The 19418-nt window shown below is 38.3% G+C and overlaps 1 protein-coding gene across 2 annotated transcripts in view; it reads left to right on the top strand.

Moving 5' to 3' along the window:
• Nucleotides 1-8959, top strand: part of FAM193A (family with sequence similarity 193 member A) — a 75711-nt gene extending 66752 nt beyond the window's left edge. For both annotated transcript variants that reach the window (XM_056490197.1, XM_056490196.1), the window contains 4 exons: nucleotides 460-690; nucleotides 2575-3418; nucleotides 5237-5318; nucleotides 8079-8959. In XM_056490197.1, the coding sequence (XP_056346172.1) occupies nucleotides 460-690; nucleotides 2575-3418; nucleotides 5237-5318; nucleotides 8079-8172 (1251 nt within the window). In that variant the 3' untranslated portion in view covers nucleotides 8173-8959. The remainder of the gene's footprint in view (nucleotides 1-459; nucleotides 691-2574; nucleotides 3419-5236; nucleotides 5319-8078) is intronic.
• The last annotated feature ends 10459 nt before the right edge of the window (nucleotides 8960-19418 follow it).

Below are 19418 nucleotides of genomic sequence, written 5' to 3'. Positions count from 1 at the left end.
CAGTGCAGGATGATCAGCCCTTCACAGGTACAACCCAGAGGCCTGTGTAGCCCAAACTGTGGAACAGATTTTGTAGGAAATAAAAACATTGCCAATGTCTGCTCCTTTGAAATTTTCAAACGCAGCATACCAGTCACATGAGAATATGGAAATAAAAGTCACAGTATTTTTTTCTTGCTTTTAGAGGTTATTTCTTCATCTTCTCATTTATGTCGTCTTCCTCAAGATCAGCTGTTCTTTCAGTTGTAAAATGTAGTTCAGAAGCCAGCACCAAGTCTGGCAGGTCTCTTGCCTGTTAAATACACTTTAGGTTCACATACAAACAATGAGTTTGATAGTCAGATTTGGACCTCCCATGTTGTGTGAAGGGAGAGTGTTTTGAAATTTCAAAATCTCAAAAGCATTAAGTCAGTGACATTTTTCTGTTTAGTCACTAAATTTTTGTTGTGTGTCCTTCAGCCTCCAGCTGCACCAACCAGTAGAAATTATGCAGAGATGCGAGAAAAGCTTCGTTTACGTTTAACAAAAAGAAAAGAGGAGCAGCCGAAGAAACCAGATCAGATCTCTGAAAGGGAAAGTGTTGTTGACCATCGAAAGGTGGAAGACTTGCTACAATTTATAAACAGCTCTGAAACCAAACCAGTAAGCAGTTCTCGTGCAGCCAAGCGAGCCAGGCATAAGCAAAGAAAGGTAAGACATAAAAGTATGTTTATCTTAGACCTCCCACTTTTGAATCTGTGCACTGCCCTTAAGTATGCCACTGTATACTGATTTATCCTAATGCTGTAATTGTTTTCTGTACTTTGTGGTACACTGCCAGTTTGTTTTTTTACAGCTGGCTTACCTGTTCTGGTGCTTCCTGAGGAGTTGTGTACTAGTCTGGGAGGATTCCTCAAAATGCCACTGTCGTGTGTTTTGGTGCAAGTCAGCTTTATATTGGAATTTCCCACACTTCAGAAGGTTATTTCTGAGTATCAGAAATGTTACAAATGTTATTCTTTTGTAGCATTGACATTTAAAAGCAGAGGAAGTTAGAAAGTCAGTGTTTCTGTACTGGAATAATGGTTTTGATAAAGTATCTCTGTAGTAAGCCAGGAAACATAGGTCAGTGCTTGTATGAGAGAGGAAGAGTTGTGATTTGGTATTTTTAGAATAATTGCACTGAGCATCTTGCTGTCCTGTTTGACAGAGGTTAGGTGCTGTGCCTCACGATGATGTAAAGAGTTATCCCAAGCTGGAGTGGCAAGCTGCACAGAGGGGACAGGGAAGAAAAAAATATAGATTGCTTTCAAATGAAAATTGACAAAAAAGATTTCTAAATAACTCCAACGTGTAACAGTGAAATTATTTTTTGGAAACAGCATTTGCTGAGGATGATACAGAGGAAATACGAAGGAGGAATATCAGAGGAAATATGTTTTTCTTGTAAGTTGGAACAGGCAGGAAACCTTTTCTTATAGCAGTTCAAGTATCAGCCATAAATAGAAAGTTCAAGGCACAATGTGATTGTTGAATGTTTTTGATTTCTAGTAAGTGTGTTATGTGATCACACTGTAAATATTTTCTTGTTTGTGAATTTTCTTCTGGCACTACTTCTGCGTTCTTTAAGTGCTTCCATGGGTTTGGAAGACCTAATGTTCACAAGTTAAATTCTTTATGTTCATGTTGTGGCACTATTCAGCGTCTTGAGGGTTTAGTGGATTATTTATAAATGAAATTAACTTTGCAAAATTTGCAATGCAAAATTCACTGTGTTCTTACAGTGCAGTTGAGCGTAAGAAGTGGAAAAATACCCATAGGGTCATTCTCATGAGTAATTCTCATTTTTGGAATGACTTCTGTAACTTTGAAAAAAATAATGTTGTACAGGCACCTCTAAATGTGCAAGAAAACAAATGGTCATAGTTGTTCTCATTGTATGACTGTTTCATTTTGCTAATGACATAAGATCAATGCTGCACAGCAAAGCTTTAGGCATTGGCAGCAATGACTGGCAAAATCCCTTATGTCTTTGTTTTGGTTAATGAACTAAAGGCTGACAATGGAAAACTGCCATCTTCAGAATTTTTGACAACTTTTAATGTAATTATTATTTGCTTAGTGTTTTGGTGCAGAATGTTTTTTATGATTTTTCTTCCTAACATTCCCAATCTCTGAAACAGAGCAGCTCTGCTACCATAGCAAGAGAACAGGTAAATGATACAACGTGATGCAAACTTGAGTTACCTTAGAAATACATGCACTCTTTGAGAAGAAAGCTAAATGTTTTGTGGCTATAGAAAAGTTTGACATGAAGTTAGGCTTAGCAGTAGGGAATAAAAGGTCAACAGTTGGTATTAACAATGGTCAAATGGGTTACAGAAACATAGAAAATGTGAATAAAGAAAGGATTATAATGTATTTAAAAGGGCAGCCTTTGTATACTTGCTTGCTCTGCAGACTTACAGATTAAGTATGTTCATATGTTCACATCCTAGGATTTATAATGTTCATAAAGACAAGTAGTAATAATCCATAAAGCTCTTAATTGCCGAAATATTTGTCACTTTCAATAAACCTGTTGTTACACTGCAGCTTGAAGAAAAAGCTCGACTTGAAGCTGAAGCCAGAGAGAGGGAGCATCACCAGTTGCTTGAGGAGCAGAGGCGGCGTGAGGAAGAGGAAGAGGAGAGACTGAAGCAGGAATTACAGCGGCTCCAAGAGCTTCAGCAGTTGCGGGCTGTAAAGAAAAAGAAGAAAGAGAGAACAAGTAAGGACTGTCCAAAGGCAGACCTGCTCACTAGGAACTGCCAGGCTGTGAAGGAACCTGTCCCAAATGCACCTGAAGACATTCAGAATGGTACCCTTGAGCAATCAGAAAAGATAGAAACCTCAGCTGGTTCACTGTCAAGGCATGTGAATCACACAGAAGAGAGGCCAGTTCTAGAGATGGGCTGTGAACTGTCCAATCCTGTAAACACTAGAGACTCGAAGCTGCTTTATCAAAAAGATGGCAGTGTAAAGCAGCATGAGCCCCTCTCTTTTCTGCTTGATATAATGCATCAACATAAAGAAGGAAACAGCAAACAGAAACTAAAACAGATGAACAAACAGTGTGTTGAGCAAGTGAAAAAGCCTGTTGAATCCCCCAAAGCAGCTGAGATTCAGACTAAAACCAGAAACCAAATAGAATCCAAAGCAAAAGCAGCAGAGCTCCCAACACATGCAGAACCTAAAAAAGATGAGAAGAAGCTAAACAATAACAACAAAAAACAGTTGAACCATGTAAAGGAAGAGAAAGCACCTGTAACAAGTGAATCCCCATCACCAAGTGAACAGCAGCAAAATAATAAGCTAATACTTGCAGATTCTCCCCAACCAAAAGGCAAGAACAAGAAAAACAAGAAGAAGAAAGGAGACAAAGTCAACAATTCCATTGGTAAGTGTGTAAGAAAGCTGAAGAACTTGGGTTATTTTCTCTTCTTACCACTTAATTCCACAAGTCTGACATGTTTATCTAGAGGCATTCCTGTCATTGTAAATCAGAGAAACTGAAAAACTAGTGTCAGGAAAATTCAAGTCATAGGAATTACAACAATTAAGAGATGATAGCATTTTAGTAAAGAAGTGCAGGATGCTTTCAAAAACCAATGAATAAGCATATGCTCTAGGTTTTGTAGGGGGTTTGTCAGGCTTTCCAGGAGACTGGCTTCCTTTTCTTGCTTAAAATAAATATTTTGTTAATTCAATAGTATGTTGAAATCCATTTTGAATTTCTTTAAAAGCAAGATTGTTTCTCATAGTACTATGAGTATAGTATGAACTTGGTCTTACTCTTTTGGCGAGGGAAATAAGGGGATTCTGCAGTCAAAGACTGGCCATTCATGCATAAATATGCATTTTTTTCAGTGGAAATAATTCCTCTCTTGTATTAGTTACATCGACAGGTAAGTGAATAAATACAGAAATTAATTTACTGTTTTTTATTTGCCAGAGTGAAAAGTTACTACTGGGATGTCAATTAGTTGATAAAGTTGATTATGTTCTCCATATTAGCTCATTCTAGTAAACATATTTTTTTTTATTTCTCAGAAATAATAAACCTGTAGAAGATTGGGTTAAGTGAAGCAAGTTGCGCTTGAATAATTTTATTTCCAACTTCTTTTTTTGTTTGCCTGAACATATCCAGCATTTAATACCAGAGCTGAGAAGCGCACACAGTTCTGGCCCATTGGCTTTGTCAGCACAACAGTCAAACTGCTGTTCTCAGGCACCTCTTTATTTCTGCATATCCTTGGTCCCTACTGGAACTACCAGTTTGGGATGGCAGTTTTGTGATAGGGACATCTACCTGCTGGGAGCACCCTGTCATTCCCCTGGGATCACCTGGTAGCTGAGTGGTAATGTTGCATAAATTCAGTGTACACCAGTTCTCACTGCCATTCTGACTGGTAAGCACAGCAAGACAGGAGACCTTCATGCCTTGGCAGTCTCTACCAGTGTTTCAGAATACTTGTTCAGCTTTGTTACAAAAATGTAAAGCTAATTCCTGGTTGCTGGAAGTGCTAGTGGATTATTAATGATTCCATGGTTGGATTGGTCAGCCCACTCTGTTTTTAAATCTGATTCCTAATGTTTCCATTCTCTGTCAATACAGTATGGCACCATTTTCTCTGGCATCTTAGTTCTTGTGCATACCCTGTTGTGATGTGTTTGGGGTTTGGCTCTTTTAATTTACTTTGAAGAATGTACTCCAGTGATTGGAGCAAGACAGAACTTCAGAACTGGGATCAGAAAGAAAAGATTAGAGACATTTGAAGGAGAAAATATGGAAGAGGGTGTTTACTGTAGGAGAGTGCAGGTAACTTCCTGCATCTTGTCATCCTCCTTGCCCCCTTTTTTTTCAGGCATTAAACAGCTTTCTGATTCATAAAAACCTCTGTACGATTTGGTTAGTCTTAAGTGTATTCTAGGTTTATGGTATCTTTTGCAGCCCGTGCAATCAGTACATTTACTGTTAAATCATCCCTTCTTTTTTACCAGTGTAACTCCTTCAAGTCTGGCAGAGATACTAGTAAAGGGGTTTTAAGAAGTATCTTTTTAATTACAAGTCTGTATTAATTCAGCGTAAGTATAAATAATGAATTGTCCATGAGATTCAGTCGGTTCTCCAGAGACATCTTTAATGTAGCTTCTTCCTCTCTCCTTTCCCCTTCCTCATGGAATCTAACATAGTGTCATCATTTTTCCTTTGTAGATGATGTGTTTCTACCCAAAGACATTGATCTAGACAGCGTGGAAATGGATGAAACAGAACGAGAAGTGGAGTATTTTAAAAGGTAAAGTGCTGTAATCCCTGTGCATAAAGCTGTTGTTGCTTCTTTCCATATGTCATGGTTGTAAAACAAGCAAAAACAGCACCACACCAACCCACAAGTTAATAGCTAACTCCTGGCAGAAAAGCCTTTGTTGTAACACATCAAATTCTGTTGCAGCTGACATTCTGAGCACTGTAACAGTCACAAAGCTGTGATCTGTGAACACAGCTGGTAGCTGAATAGCACAAATTCAGAAGCAAGTGCCAGAATTATCTATGTGACCCCCATGTTCTCATCAAGGCCTTCAGAATATTCTCAACTACCATTATTTATAAGCAAAGTTTGTGTGAATATTTCCTTTATTAGCCACACAGGCCAAATACTGATTAGTGTTTAAAAAAAAAAGTTATTAGGCTTAATTTTCCAAACAGATACTTAAGAAAAGTTTGTTCGTTATTTTCTTCCTTGTTTACAGAAGCTGTTAGGAATTTTATACTGTACATGAAGTAGATGTGTGTACCTGTGGGATAGTGTCTTATGCCAGTCTTTAAGAGGAGATGCTTATCTTAGAATCATGGAATGATTTTAATTGGATGGAGTATTAAAGACCCTTTCATCCCAACCTGCCTGCCATGGGCAGGGACACCTTCCACTAGAACAAGTTGCTCAAAGCCTCGTTCATCTGACCTAGTACAGTGACAGTAAAAGCATAATATAAACCTGTGCTTGTGCACGAGTTTTTTTTCCTGTACTTTTTGGTTGATTTTGGGATTTGTGCATCATATTGAGAGTTGGCCTCTATGATCCTTGTGAGTCCCTTCCAACTCAGAATATTCTGTTACCTCTAAATTCCTCAAATATGAGGAGACAGCTCATGTTTAAGTAGTACAGCACATTCTTCCATAATACTGAAATCTGTTCAAATTTGTTCTTCAGTGGTGTCTAGATGTGCTGGTTCCCCATGAATACATCTAGTGAGCCTGTAATTATGGTAGCCAAATCTGTAATATCACAAATAACTCTGTTCCCTGCAATTAAATAATTTATGACTCAGCAGTAGTATTTCACAAAGCAACACAAACCATTTGTTAAATGAAAAGACTTCCAGTATGGACTTCTTTTCTGAATTTATATAGTTTTCATAGCCTACATGCCTGGGATGTAATATGTATCTGGGTCTTGCAAAGTACTGAGTACAACTGCTGTTTATTATTGCTACAAAAACATATATATGATTATTTATGGAGTAACAATGTGCATGACAATGGAATTCAGGTACATGGTCTCTAGTCTTAAAAAATATTTTTGAGTGGTGCCAATTAAAGGATTTTTTTAAAATCAAAACATAGGTTTTACAGGTGAAATATGGCATGTGTTAGATACTGCTAGTGTTGATATAGCAAAGCCTTTGTTATGGAATATTCTTAGCTTCCCACAAGTTTGTAATATCTACAGTAAATAGAGAAGTTCTGTTCATCAGATATTTACTCTCAATAGGATGAATGAAGCAGCGTATGAAACATCAGGATGAAACATTTGTAGAGGTGCAGTTGAATTTTGGGGGTAAATTTGTCAAATGCGATTTCAGCTGAAGAGTTAGCACTTCAAAGCATGCTGTTTTATAATCCATTCACTAATTGGTGAACTCTACTCCTTCACTGTCATCTGTTAGGCAGTATGTGTAGTTGTCTAGTTTTTTATAGATACCTGTTTAGAAAAGGTGTCTGAAAAGCCCTGATAGGTGCTGTTTTAGGGGACAAAACCAGCTACTTAATGCCATTAAGGCACCTTTAATTCCTAGGTTCTCTACCATTTGATGATTCCCAGCATAGTACTTGGAAGGCTAGTAGCATGGCTTGTTTTAGTAACCCTGAATGGCAATAAGCTGCACAGGCCAACTGAATTAATATTTTTCACTTGAACATTCATCTTTTCTTCCTGCTTTGTAGTGGTATAATAGATGGATACTTTAATTGCACCCTGACATCATGATTAATATTGCACGCTGCTTCTAACATTAGCATAGAAAGAGCAAAATAAGTGATTGTAACTTTCCACTGTACCTGTTTTATTTATTCCTTCTGTCTGCCCCCCTTTTTTGGCTTTCAGTTGTTACAGAAGCAGTGTAACCTTCCAGAGAGAGATGTTTGCATGGCTTTGATGCAGTCGTGCAACCTTTAGCCTCAGCAGCGTGTAGCTTAGTCTTCAACTCAGATTAACAGTCCTGGAAAGGCCTGGATGGGGCAACTTTTTCCAGAGTTATTCCATAAACTCTGGTCAGTGGAAGCAAAGAAGAGGATTTTTGTTCTAGCCGTGTTTTTTCCAGGCATGTGCATGACTTCTCTGCTGTATTGCAAAGAAACCTCCTTTCCCTAGGTTTTTGTCTCCAGTGTAGCTTTGCTGTATTAAGAAGAGAAGCAGTATCCCATGCCACTGGTGATGCTGCTTAACACACTATCTACCACTCATTCTTACACTTCTGAAATTTTTTATTAATATAGCAATGCAATTTCTGTTTCTAGTTGACATTTAACTTGCTTCTGTGCTGCTGAATGTGCAACATTCTTTGCTACCTCCTTCACTTAATCCTGATAATGCAGTGTTGTTAAAAGTAACTGGTTTATGATGTCTTTGAATGATGGACTAGAGATTTTTTTTAATGTATGGTTTTGTTAAGAGGTTTTTACTTTCTGAATGAGAGCTTCTCTCCAAAAGAGGGATATCACTTGTGGCTTGATTTTAAGTATATTGGTTTCACATTATTGCTTTTTTTCTTTTCAGATTCTGCTTGGATTCTGCCAGACAGACAAGGCAGAGACTTTCCATCAACTGGTCCAATTTTAGCTTAAAAAAAACCACCTTTGCTGCACATTGAAATGACACAATACAGGGAGGGAACCCTGCAGGAATCAATGAACAACAACTCCACTTACCTGTCCTGCTGTGCTGAGAGCTTATCTGGTCTTGAGCCAGTGCTGCCTTGCCTTGTCCCCAGTGCTGTGTGGATCTGCACTGAACCCTTTGGCCTGATAATTCTTGCGGACTGAAAAATTGCCACTTTCTACCTGAATTTGTTAGCTTGTGTGCTTGTAGTCTGTGAGTGAGACTTACTTGATTGTAGCTGTATGCTGTTGGGAGTTGGAACAATAGCTCTTTTCCATCTCCTTCTGAATGCCTTGGCCTCAGAGACTTTAAATTGCTTAGGCTTGGGTGGAGGCCAAAATACTAGGTTGCATCATCTGCAGTGGCTCCTGTCACTTCTGCATCTAGCTATGTTTTGTCATTCTGACTCCTGACAAAGGAATGGACCTAGTCAGTTGTGCTTTCATCTGCTCCAGAATTCTCCTGACATGACTTCATGAAAAAGAGGCTCTTATGGGACAAGTATTCCCTCAGTTCTTTCACAATCTACTGTTTAAGAGTGTACAAGTTACGCTATTTGTGTTTTGATTTTTTTCTTCCTGACTTGTAGCCAGCTTGTGTAAGAATACTTGCAGAATGAGAAAATTTAAAAAAGAACAGTACTCACACTATCAAATCTGTTATAGAGTGTATAATTGTATTAACACTGAGGCCTAACTGGCTACTTTTTTAACATATTGTTAAGTAATATTAAAATCATGTCTTTCTTTTTGAAAGATGGAATACATTAGTATGGCAGATGACTTGTGTCTTGCTTTTTTCTGTATGGGTGGGGAAAGGGAAGAAAGAAAAAAAAAGTTATAAACGGAATTTCAGCTTGTGTCAAAATTGGTCAGTGAAAGCTTATCAATTTCAATATTCAACATCTGTTTGCCAGCTCACATGATAGGAAAAACTATCTGCTAGGCCACAAAAAGAGGTCTCCTGATTGCTGGAACTAAGTTTCTGTGAATTACTGTAATGTTTCTATTTCAGTAGATAAGGTGTGAGAAACCAGGTAATACAAAAATGTCCAGTTTAATAGCAGTGAAATAGGTAGCTTCAACACTGCTATCAGGTAAATGGTTAACAATACAGAAATGGTTTGCAGTTCCATAGTATGCCCAGTGAGAGAAAATGGGTGATTTAGGAGTTTGAGCTGTGTAAAGATAACACACTTGTAGAAGTTCTCTGATACTGTGTTCAGAATAGAGACAGCAGAAGCTTTTTTTACTTCTGGATGACCATACCCAAATAAGGTGGTCAGCCTTTTTTTTTTTTTTTTTTTAAACAGATTTTCCACTTGGCACATATTTAAAAGTACAATACAGCTTCAAAGCCCATTAATGTCCTTTCCCAGAACTTTTGCACAGTTTTCTTTCTTCTACTTGTTAGCACACATTTTTTCTGTGATCCACCCTGGGCTTGGGATTGAATTGCAAGTTGTAATGTAATTACATTCAGCTTTGGACTTGGGCAGTCTGACAGATGATTGCTTTCATGTCCCCTTGAGACATGGATGTAGCAGGATTGGGTTGGCTGCAGACCACTGGAAATATCTACAACTTCACATCCCTCTATTTTATTCTGGAGCTCCTATCCCAGTGTATGTTCCTGAATATAGTTGCTCAGTTTATACGCATAAATGGGTAAATGAACCCTCAGTCTCCTCTTGCAGAGGAGATTTTGAGAACAATATCTGTTTCAAAATATAATTCAGACACGTAAAAGGGACATCTTTTATTATTGTACTTCAGATTAAAGTTGAGGAAGGGATTAATATCTCAGACTCACATTTTTTAATCAATGGATTTGTTTGCATATGCTGGAGGAATAGCAGCTCAAACCTAAAAGATTATATCTATGCCACTCAGCACCAGCTGTCCCAGCAAAACTAAAAAAACTGTGTGCTCTTAAAAACACTTGCATCAATTAGTGGAAAAGGCTTTTGTTTGTTGCAGCCTGAGTTACATCTTAGCTTTGAGGACACACACACACACACACACACACGTACATATATATATATGTATATATATATATAAAATGTTACTGGAGAGACTTCTCATGTGGAACAGTAGCTGGGGAAGAAATTGCAGTTAAAACAGTGGAGGCTGGAAGCATGTGTGAAACCCAGCTTCCTCTGTTATGGTTTCAATTCTAAACCATAACACAAGATGGCAGTGCATGTCATCAGTATGGAAAGGATCTCAACAAATTGAGACCTGGGTTGGGGAATCTGTTTGATGTCACATGGGGGAATATTGTTGCAGATCATACCTTCTCTAGAATTTTGAAATGCTTTGAAAGTACTGAGATTTTTTAATGGTGCTAGAAATCTCATAGCATCTGTTTTCACTAGGAATTGGATAAGAAAGTTGTCTTTATTCCCTATTGACAAAGCAGTTTAAAGAGTGACACATGAATATGACTGCTTTCCCTTTTTTTGAGATCCTGAGTGAAGACATCAGAAGTTGTACTTTTTGCATTTGAGGAATGTATGTATGTATTTGTAATATCCTTCAAAGATATTTGCCATGTGCTCCATCATGGTGTTTTGGTACATGTGATGTGCTCCCACACTCTAAACAGAAAGCATCAAGGATGAGTCTCTGTGGATCTTATGTTGTGCACCTTGATGAGAAGTTAAAGGCAAATCATACTTTTTTATAATAATTTCATAATTAAGATAAGGATCTGGGAGGTTTGAGGGAAGGTAGTAGCCAGGTGGGGGTTGGTCTCTTATCCCAAGTAACCAGTGATATGGTAAGAGGTAATGGCCTAAAGTTGCACCAGGAAATTTTAGGTTCAATGCTAGGAAATATTTGTTCACTGAAAGTGTGATGAGGCATTGGAACAGGCTGTGAAGGAGATGATGGAATTACCATCCCTGGAAGTATTAAAAAAATGTATGGATGTGGCACTTGGGAACATGGTTTAGTGATAATGTGGCAGCGGTTGGATCAAGGTTGGACTCGTTGGATTTCCTTGGTCTTTTCCTACTGTAATGATTCCATGAATCTGGAAAGTACTGGCTTCAATTCTACCACTTTGTGGCCTTGGGCAAATGAGTTAGTTACAGTTACCCCATTCATTAAATGGTTTTATTAAGGATTTGCTGAATGATCAGCTTGTTTCTTAATGCTTAAATTAGGTAAGTAGCTATGTGAAATCTAAGGTACAATTTTATTTGAAGCATAAATCAACCTCATTGGTATTTGTGTAGTTCAGATAAAATACATTTCAAGCTGACTTTGAGTAGAGGAAGCCTCTGTAAATCATACATCATGACTAAGTTGAGTTCTCATGAGAGTTGAAAGGGGAAGTAATTCCAAGTTTGGGAGTGGCCTACTTTGATAGCTGTAGTGTAGCTTATGCCCCTATTCCTTACTCACTTTAACCTGTATGAAAGATGGAATCTAGGTTCTGGAGGTGACTGGTGGCATATCTATTTTATGCCTATCTGCTGATACCAGTGCTGCTGCTGAATCCGAGGGTGTGGTGCTGTCAGGCACCTTAATGGAAGAGGCCATAACAGCACAAAGTGTGTATCTTGAACAGTGTTGATTTTGGATGCTCTAAGACAACTCTTAAAGAGGGATTTATGCTTGGCATTCACTACTGCTGCTTTCTGAGGTAATGTAACAGAGTTCAAAAATCTTCAGCATGTCTTTTTGATGTGGCATCATTGGTACATAAAACTGTGTAGCTGAGGTTCAGCCTGCTGGCAACACAGATCTCACCATAATCTGAAAAGAAGATTCATGTGTTAAAAATTAATTCATATAGTGACTGTTGAGTGTGTAGGCATTTGTTGTGCTCATGGCTATTCAAAAAGGCTTTGCAAATTGCCTTTGATTTCAGAGAAATATTAGCTTACCTTCACTGTAGTATGTTGTATCATAATGGAGAAATCTCATGGTTACTGGAGTAAATGTTTACATTAATATTCACAATTTCACAAATCTCCCAGTATAAATGAAGGTGTGAGACCTGTAATTTCAGAAGCTATTCTTTAAAAAAAACAAACCTCTGCTTGCTCTGTTGTAATGTACATCCGAGCAAGATTAGGTGTGTAGTATCTTTGTTGTCTTTGGCTCTTTCTGCTTAAGCCTTCAGGAAATCTGAAGACTCAAACCTTTGGTAGGGAAATTCTCTGAAATGAAGTCACAGAAGTGTTGATTTGACATTCTTCTTCCTGCTCACCAGAAAAGACTACTCAGAAGGATTACAGTTTTCCAGATTTTCAGTGGCTTCCTAATGGCCAATAGCATGTCTGTCAGCTTTTACCCTGTCATTTTGTTAATCATAAAAACATTGTATTGTACTGCTTGTACAAGCACCTGATGTAAGTTAACTATCATTGAAAGGAAGATTTTTTTTTTTTCTCTTCTGTTTTCCCTACTGAACAAAGAAGTAGCAATGCCAGCCATTTTTTGGGGGGATGTAGGAGAGGCTAATTTCTTTTTTTCACAGGTCTGTGTATTTAGTTTCAGCTTTGCTGCTGCTTTTAGGAGAGTTGGGCCTCTCCTAGCTCAGTGCCCAGAGATATGAAAGAAAGTCATTGATGCACTCTGGATCTACTGTACCCATGTTGAAGAACATGCCAGGTAAACCTGTGTTTTCCTGTAACTACTTTTGAGTTTTTTACTGGTTTGCTTATAGAGATACGTATAAATGGAATTTTAAAATGGATGGTGTCAATTTCTATGTCTCTGGAAAACCAAAAATTACGTTGATTGTGTTGTCTCTGATGGGTTCTTCTCAAGTTTGTTTTAAAACCTTCTACTAGTTGGAATGTCTCATTTTAGAACAGCTTGAAGTGGGTTTTCACACTTGAAAGCCTTTAACGTTGCTCTTTCATGAGAAATATGCAGTCTCTTTTTGTGTTGTTAATGGCGTCTTGGGCAGAGTTGCCAGAAGAGCAGAGGTGTGTAGTCTGGATGTTTTTTTATCCTACCTTTTCTTTCCAGTGTGTTTGTGTTGCGGAAGTAACAGCAGTCCACAGATCTGCTTAGGGACCTACTGGACACTTCTTTTCTAGAAACTGCCCAAAGACAAACACTCTGCCAGTGAGGAGCATTCGAGAATCTCATTTCAACTCTTAACCTCCCTTTCCTTGACCATTTTTTTCTAGAAGCTGAACAGAAAAGTAAAATTAAGATCTCAAACAGTGCTGTAATACTCATAGGCTGGCAATTTCAGATTTGTTAGCTGGCAAGGAACATGTGATAATGCAATGTTTTCACTGTAAATAATACATCCAGCTAGCTGTCAATGGAGGCAGGAGGCAGTGGGCAGGTGCAATGTCTGTGAAGAAAGAGACATAGTATTAAATGGAAGAGTAAATAAAAATCTATACTTATGTACTCACAATTAGTTATCACTGGTACTGCATAAACTAGCATGAATTCCACACCAAGTATGTCATTCAACCAGCTTACACAAGTTTGTTTTTTCTGAGGGAAAGATGTCTGGACCTATTTTCCCATTCTGGTTTCCCTTGAATAGGCTGTTGACTCAGATTAACTTGTTACAATGGCTTGTGCTGGTTTAGGGGGAGTGGAGGAGTTGCATGCAAGCATCTTGATGTTGTCCAAGGTTGTTTTACTTGTGGCTGAAACAGAAGATTTGAAGCCAGGGGTTTGGAGTAGAAAAGCTGTAATGCCAAAATCATCAGACCAGATGAGTGTATTGCTGCTGACTTCATGTTCAATCCTCTCATCTTTGTCAGCTCTTGGGAGAGTGGTTCAGCTGGAAACCTATAAACAGCAAAGCCCTCTTCTTCCAGAAGGGAATAGACATTAGAATCAAGTCAAGTAAAATATTTGACCATACATACCTTGTCTCATGCAGTCCATCTTCATGGCCTGACACAAGTTTTTGTCTAACTATTGCTTGATCACTAAATAAATTCCACAGTATTGTTAAAGGCGCAGTTAAAATGAGCTTTTTCATGGTTTTTTTGCATGGTTTGTTTTGTATAAGTTGAGGACAAATGAGATATAACCAGCTTTCAAGAGAGGTCTCTTCTTGGGACAGTCTTAACAGAATAATAGGAAAAGCCAAGTTTTAAGCAACATTACATCAGCCTCTTCATTTGCATATGTTGTTTGTATCAGGCTTTGAGCTCTTTGCTCTTCTGAGTGAAATTTCAAGGTTGGAAGCAGAGCCAGAGTTATGTATACTTGCTGACTGAAAGATGGGATGGCTGAAATATTGAAAATGGGAGAAGTGCACCCTGGTAGCCTAATACCTAACATAGCAACAATACTGTTGCCTTTATCCTTTAATGCAAGGTCACCTCTGAGATTTCTTAATTGGTTGTACTCTTACTTTTTGTAACAATCTGCGGATAAAGGCCTTGTGTTCTAGTTAGCAAGTAAAAAAAAAAAAAAAATTCCATTTGAAGAAAGCAATGAAAATGCAGTTTGCTGGAATTCATCTTATATGGACCTTCTACCTTTTTTTTTTTTTTTTTTCCTGCCATCAATCTGTCTTAAAAGCTTTAAAAGGTGAGGTCTCTTTCCTTCTTAGACTGAGTTCATGTTTGAAAAGTCCATTTGAAGAAGTAGTGAACTTTTTCAGTAATGTAATTGTGGTGCATGTCACTTGCCCAAGCCATTTTGTGGTCTAGAGTGAAATTCTTTTTTATTCATTCTCCCCAGCTGCCTATGAGCCTTTTTGTCATTTACATTGGTCATACTTGTATATTTCCCTAGATGGGGAAGCTTTCTGAAGGCAGTTTTGCAGAAAGTCTTATCCTTTCTGTCTCATGAGTTATGCTCCTTGAGTCAAAAGATATGAAATTGTGTATTCACGGGGGGAGGGTTTATAAAACAATAGTAATTAAAATTTGGGGCTGCCTGCAGTATTGAAGTGTAATTCTGGGAGGAGCTGGTTTAGTAATCTGAACGGGTGAGAATATAATTGCAAGGTAAAGGGCTTAATCTGTTACGTGATTCTCCTTTTTCTAACTGAGAGCTTTTGTTTAGCATGAAACAAAGTAATTCATTGAACAGCCTGCCAGAGAAAGCTTTAAGTACATCACTCAGTTTCTCCATACTGTCTTTTGCTGCTTTTTTAAGTGGTACAAAAGCATAACAGGCAATTGAGAATGTAAATGCATATATAAAGTCATAAGAGGTTTCAGATGTTTATTAAATTTGCTGCAGAGCTACAGCTGGGGATGTAATGCTAGATAAGGAGATGAGTAAGTGGAAATGCAAGGGTTAAGCGGGTCAGTGTGTACTGATTGTGCAGTGTGAGAGTCAGTCATCTTGCCACATCAGGACTGTTAATCTCTTCCAAGATATTTCTTCAGTTCAGTTCACATAGAGACCACCAATTGTGATCATTACTGTAATCACTCTTCTGAAATGCATTTTTAGCCCATCTTACCAATTGGTCAATCTAGACTGGTCACAGCTGAGTTACTGGAGAAAGCTGGCATGTTCTCATGTGGTCTGAACTTTGTCTTTTTTTTGTCACTGTTAACCAGTATAGCCTGGTTTTTTTTCTCTCTCTTTCTTCATGAAGATGCCTTCTTGGACACTAATCTAGACTTGTGCAACAGGAGTGTCATCGCTGCGTGCCTTGGAACATTTTAGGCGTAGGAGTCAGGGACTTGAAAGGATTAGGCATTGGCAATAAATTTTGGCAGTGTGTTGGACTAGGACACGCTACTCTGTATGATGCATGCAGATAGGATAAACATGGAAGAGAAGCCTTAAAAAGTTGAAGTCATTTCCATACAAAGGTATGTTTGTCCTTGGGTTGGAATCCTTTAAGATGTGGTGTAGGGAGAAGGAAGGTCTGGCATGACCTGCTGCCAGTTCCCTTTTCTCATACCAGCAATATATGACACAGTCTGATGATATGGGTGAAGCATTTACTAAAACCAGTTGGAACCCAAATACTGTTGCAGATTGCAGTCTCCAGGCTGGCTGGCTGACTTTGTTTATTGCAGTTGCTTTAAAAAAGAACCAAAAACCCAGCACCCCATATGTATTTAGATGGGAGTTATCCTCTCTACTTTGGATTTGGTTTTGATGTCAGTTGACACTTCATAATGTTTGGCTGTTGGTGGCTTAAGCAATCTTGAATGTTGCTGTAATACAGAATCACCCAAACAAAAGTCACCCAATAAGGAAGCAGTGCAGCTGGTTGAGAAATTGTGGAAGTGATAGTGTTTTGAAATTACTGTGAGAGGTAAAAAAAAACCACCACCACAACCTAATTCTTTTGGGCTATAGCCTGGAATGCATTCTGTGTTAGATTGCAGGAGATAATGCAGCATAAGTATGAAAAACAAGCATATTACTTCTGTTGCATGTGTAAATATTGATGCACTGTTTTAATGTAATGATCTAAAATAGTTTTGGCCTTAAAGGTACCATTGTTTTAACTGTGTAAGGCTTAAGCATTGCACAGAGATGACCTACTTCCTCTTTAATATTTCTTTTTCTGTGGTAGTGTTTCATAGGCCTAACTTCATGAGATGTGCCATTTCTTGGTTATGCTGAGCAAGAATTGTGCTCTGCACTACTTCAGATGCTGTATCTTGCATGATAACAGAAATTAGGTAGCTGAGGGTAAATGAAGAAGGAAAAAAATTGCTATATTGAAGTAACTTTTAAAAAATATTTTGTTTTCTTCATTGTAAGGTTTTTAGCAATTTCTTTTTGCATTTTAACTTGATTTGTAAAGCATGCAGAAAAGATTGTTGTGAACTTTTATTCAAGGTTTTGTGTCTTTGACTCTTTGGAATTGTGTTACTTACTTTTGGTGAAGGACTCCAACGTAATCACTTTCTTAAATGGTTTTTGTCCTAAACAGCTGACAGTATTTCTGGTTCATTGTGCTCCATGCAATCCAGTAGCTCCATCACTGCACTGAGAATTGGTCTTTCCTAGGAGCATTATTGATGAGAATCTGATCTGTGGTAAAGACGTCTCCAGGCTGACACTGGTGTCCCACACTGATGTACAACTGGAACAGGTGAGGCAGAAAAGATGTGATGCAACTACAGCTTGACTCCATTTTACAGAAGAGACATTAGCACAGAGATGAACCAGCTTTGCCTCAGAGCTACCTCAGCTCAGTGCACCTCTGAAATAGAGTTGGAAATTGAACATTGACATTCAAAGATCTCAGTCTATGGTTGAATTACAAGCCTGTCCTATGTAATGAGGATTTAGACAAGAGCTGTCACTGGATAAAAGAGAGGAGAAGCACTGTGAAGCATTATACTCTTGCTTTGTTGTGTTTTTTGCACAGTACGTTCTCATCTGTTTACTCTCACCACCTCCCACATCATCATACTGATCCTTCTTGCTCCTACAGACCTTGTGCTGAGGTTCCCTGGAAATACCTAAAGAGCTATTGGGTTGTGTAAGCAGTAATGTTCTCCTCAGGCTTTTTGACAGCAGAACTTCAAAGTTAATCCTATGTGGCTTAATTTGTTCAGTTAAAATATTATGTATTGCATGCTTCAAGTGCCAGCATCGTGCTGTAGTGTTTCTTCCCATGTGTGAGCCGTGACATCACTGCAAAGTGATGGAGTGCCCTGTACTGCAGTCAGACCTTGTTGTCAGTAACCTCCATGGGGTCAGAACAAAGTAAAACTCCTCTTTGTTCTCTAAACAGTATTTGGTGAGAGAAGGAGGAGGTCTGGTGTTCCTCTGTTATCTCATTCATTCCTGCTGCAATACAGTATATCCTCTGCTGGAGGAGGCAGTCACTGGGATGGATAGGATCTGTGGATTTCCTAGTCTGTACTAATATTTTGGTTTCTCATTCTCATAAATCAAGAATCATGTATGTCACAGCTGCAGCCAGACTGCAATCCAAATCCTTAGTGCTCACTTTTCTATGGTCTCACCTCTTTCTCCTGGCTTAAATGTATCAGCCTTTTGTTTTGCCATATCAGGGTATTGGGTTAATCTGGTTGCTGTTTTCCATTGTACATGACCACATTTCTTGCTGGGAATAGCAACTAAAACTGAGTATCACTTTTGTACTTTAAAATAATGACAGTTGTTATGAAATACTACTTTTGTACCCCTGAAAGGTGATTGGTCTTAAGGTCATGGAACAGGCCGATGGGGGGAATTTTCATCTGAAAGGTGTCATGTAGAAGTTTAGCAGAAACATTTAATCAGTGAAGTGATGGGAACACTAAATGCTAATTAATGGTGTAGGTTGCGTTTTGAGGTCACTATTGCATGGACTGGCTACCTGGTGCAGTATCACCATCCAATACATGAGGAAGTGAATCATCTGGCTTACACATTTTATGCCTAAAAAAATCTAAATGTGAAAGATCTCAGGTGGTGCAGCTATGGTATAAATGAGCAGTGATTGTGGACTGTGTAGAATTGCATTGGTTTCTACCCGCTAGAAATGAATTTCCAGGAAAGCACATGACTTACTTGGTTCACTTTACTTTTGCTAATAGAAAGAAACTGAGAGTTTTCATCAGCAACAGCAAGTTTTGCATCAAATGAGGATCCTTGTTTCATAGCAGATGTACTTATTTGCATGGGAGAGAGCTAATTTCCAATGATCAGCTCAGAATGGGTTCAGCTAATTCAGCTAGTATATGCCACTTCCTGCTGAGAAGTATAGAGGAAGCTGAAATAATCTGCAAACACAGAGAAGGGATAACAGGTATATGTGAAGAGCTTGGCTGAGTATGTTTAAGCATCTTGGTCTGGTGAGATAACTTCTGATAGAATGAAAAGTTGCCTCTTAAAGCTGTTTAATGAGAATTCACTATGATATTTGACACTGGAAAAGAAAATTACCAGTTTTCTCATGTTTTGGTCTTCAGGTGAGAAAATAATCCTCCTTTTAACAAACAAAAAAACATATTTGATGCTAGATTTCTGCAAGGAGTTTGTGGTACTTTTGGATCACTGAATAGTTGCCATTATCTATGCAGAAGATTATCAGTCATATCACTTGCTGTGTTTCAGCTAAAAGTGAGCTTTGCCAGGATTTTAAAAAATGTAATGATTTTTAGTGGTGATGAGACCCAAAGTTTAACTTGAAAGGTTAAATTGCCTTTTCAGATTAATGTTCACCTAGGTGCAATTTGGTTTGCCCTTCTCTGTGTAGCCAAGGTGGGAGCTTGGTTACATTGGATACCCAGCTTTCAAAACATACTACATCTGAATTTCACTGCTTGGAAACAAAAATAATTTGTGTGATTCTTGTTCT

Source organism: Oenanthe melanoleuca, chromosome 4 (genome assembly GCF_029582105.1).
Source record: "Oenanthe melanoleuca isolate GR-GAL-2019-014 chromosome 4, OMel1.0, whole genome shotgun sequence".
NCBI classification, from domain to species: Eukaryota; Metazoa; Chordata; class Aves; order Passeriformes; family Muscicapidae; genus Oenanthe; species Oenanthe melanoleuca.
The sequence above is the reverse complement of the archived record's forward strand: the minus strand, read 5'-3'. Positions and strand labels throughout refer to the sequence as shown.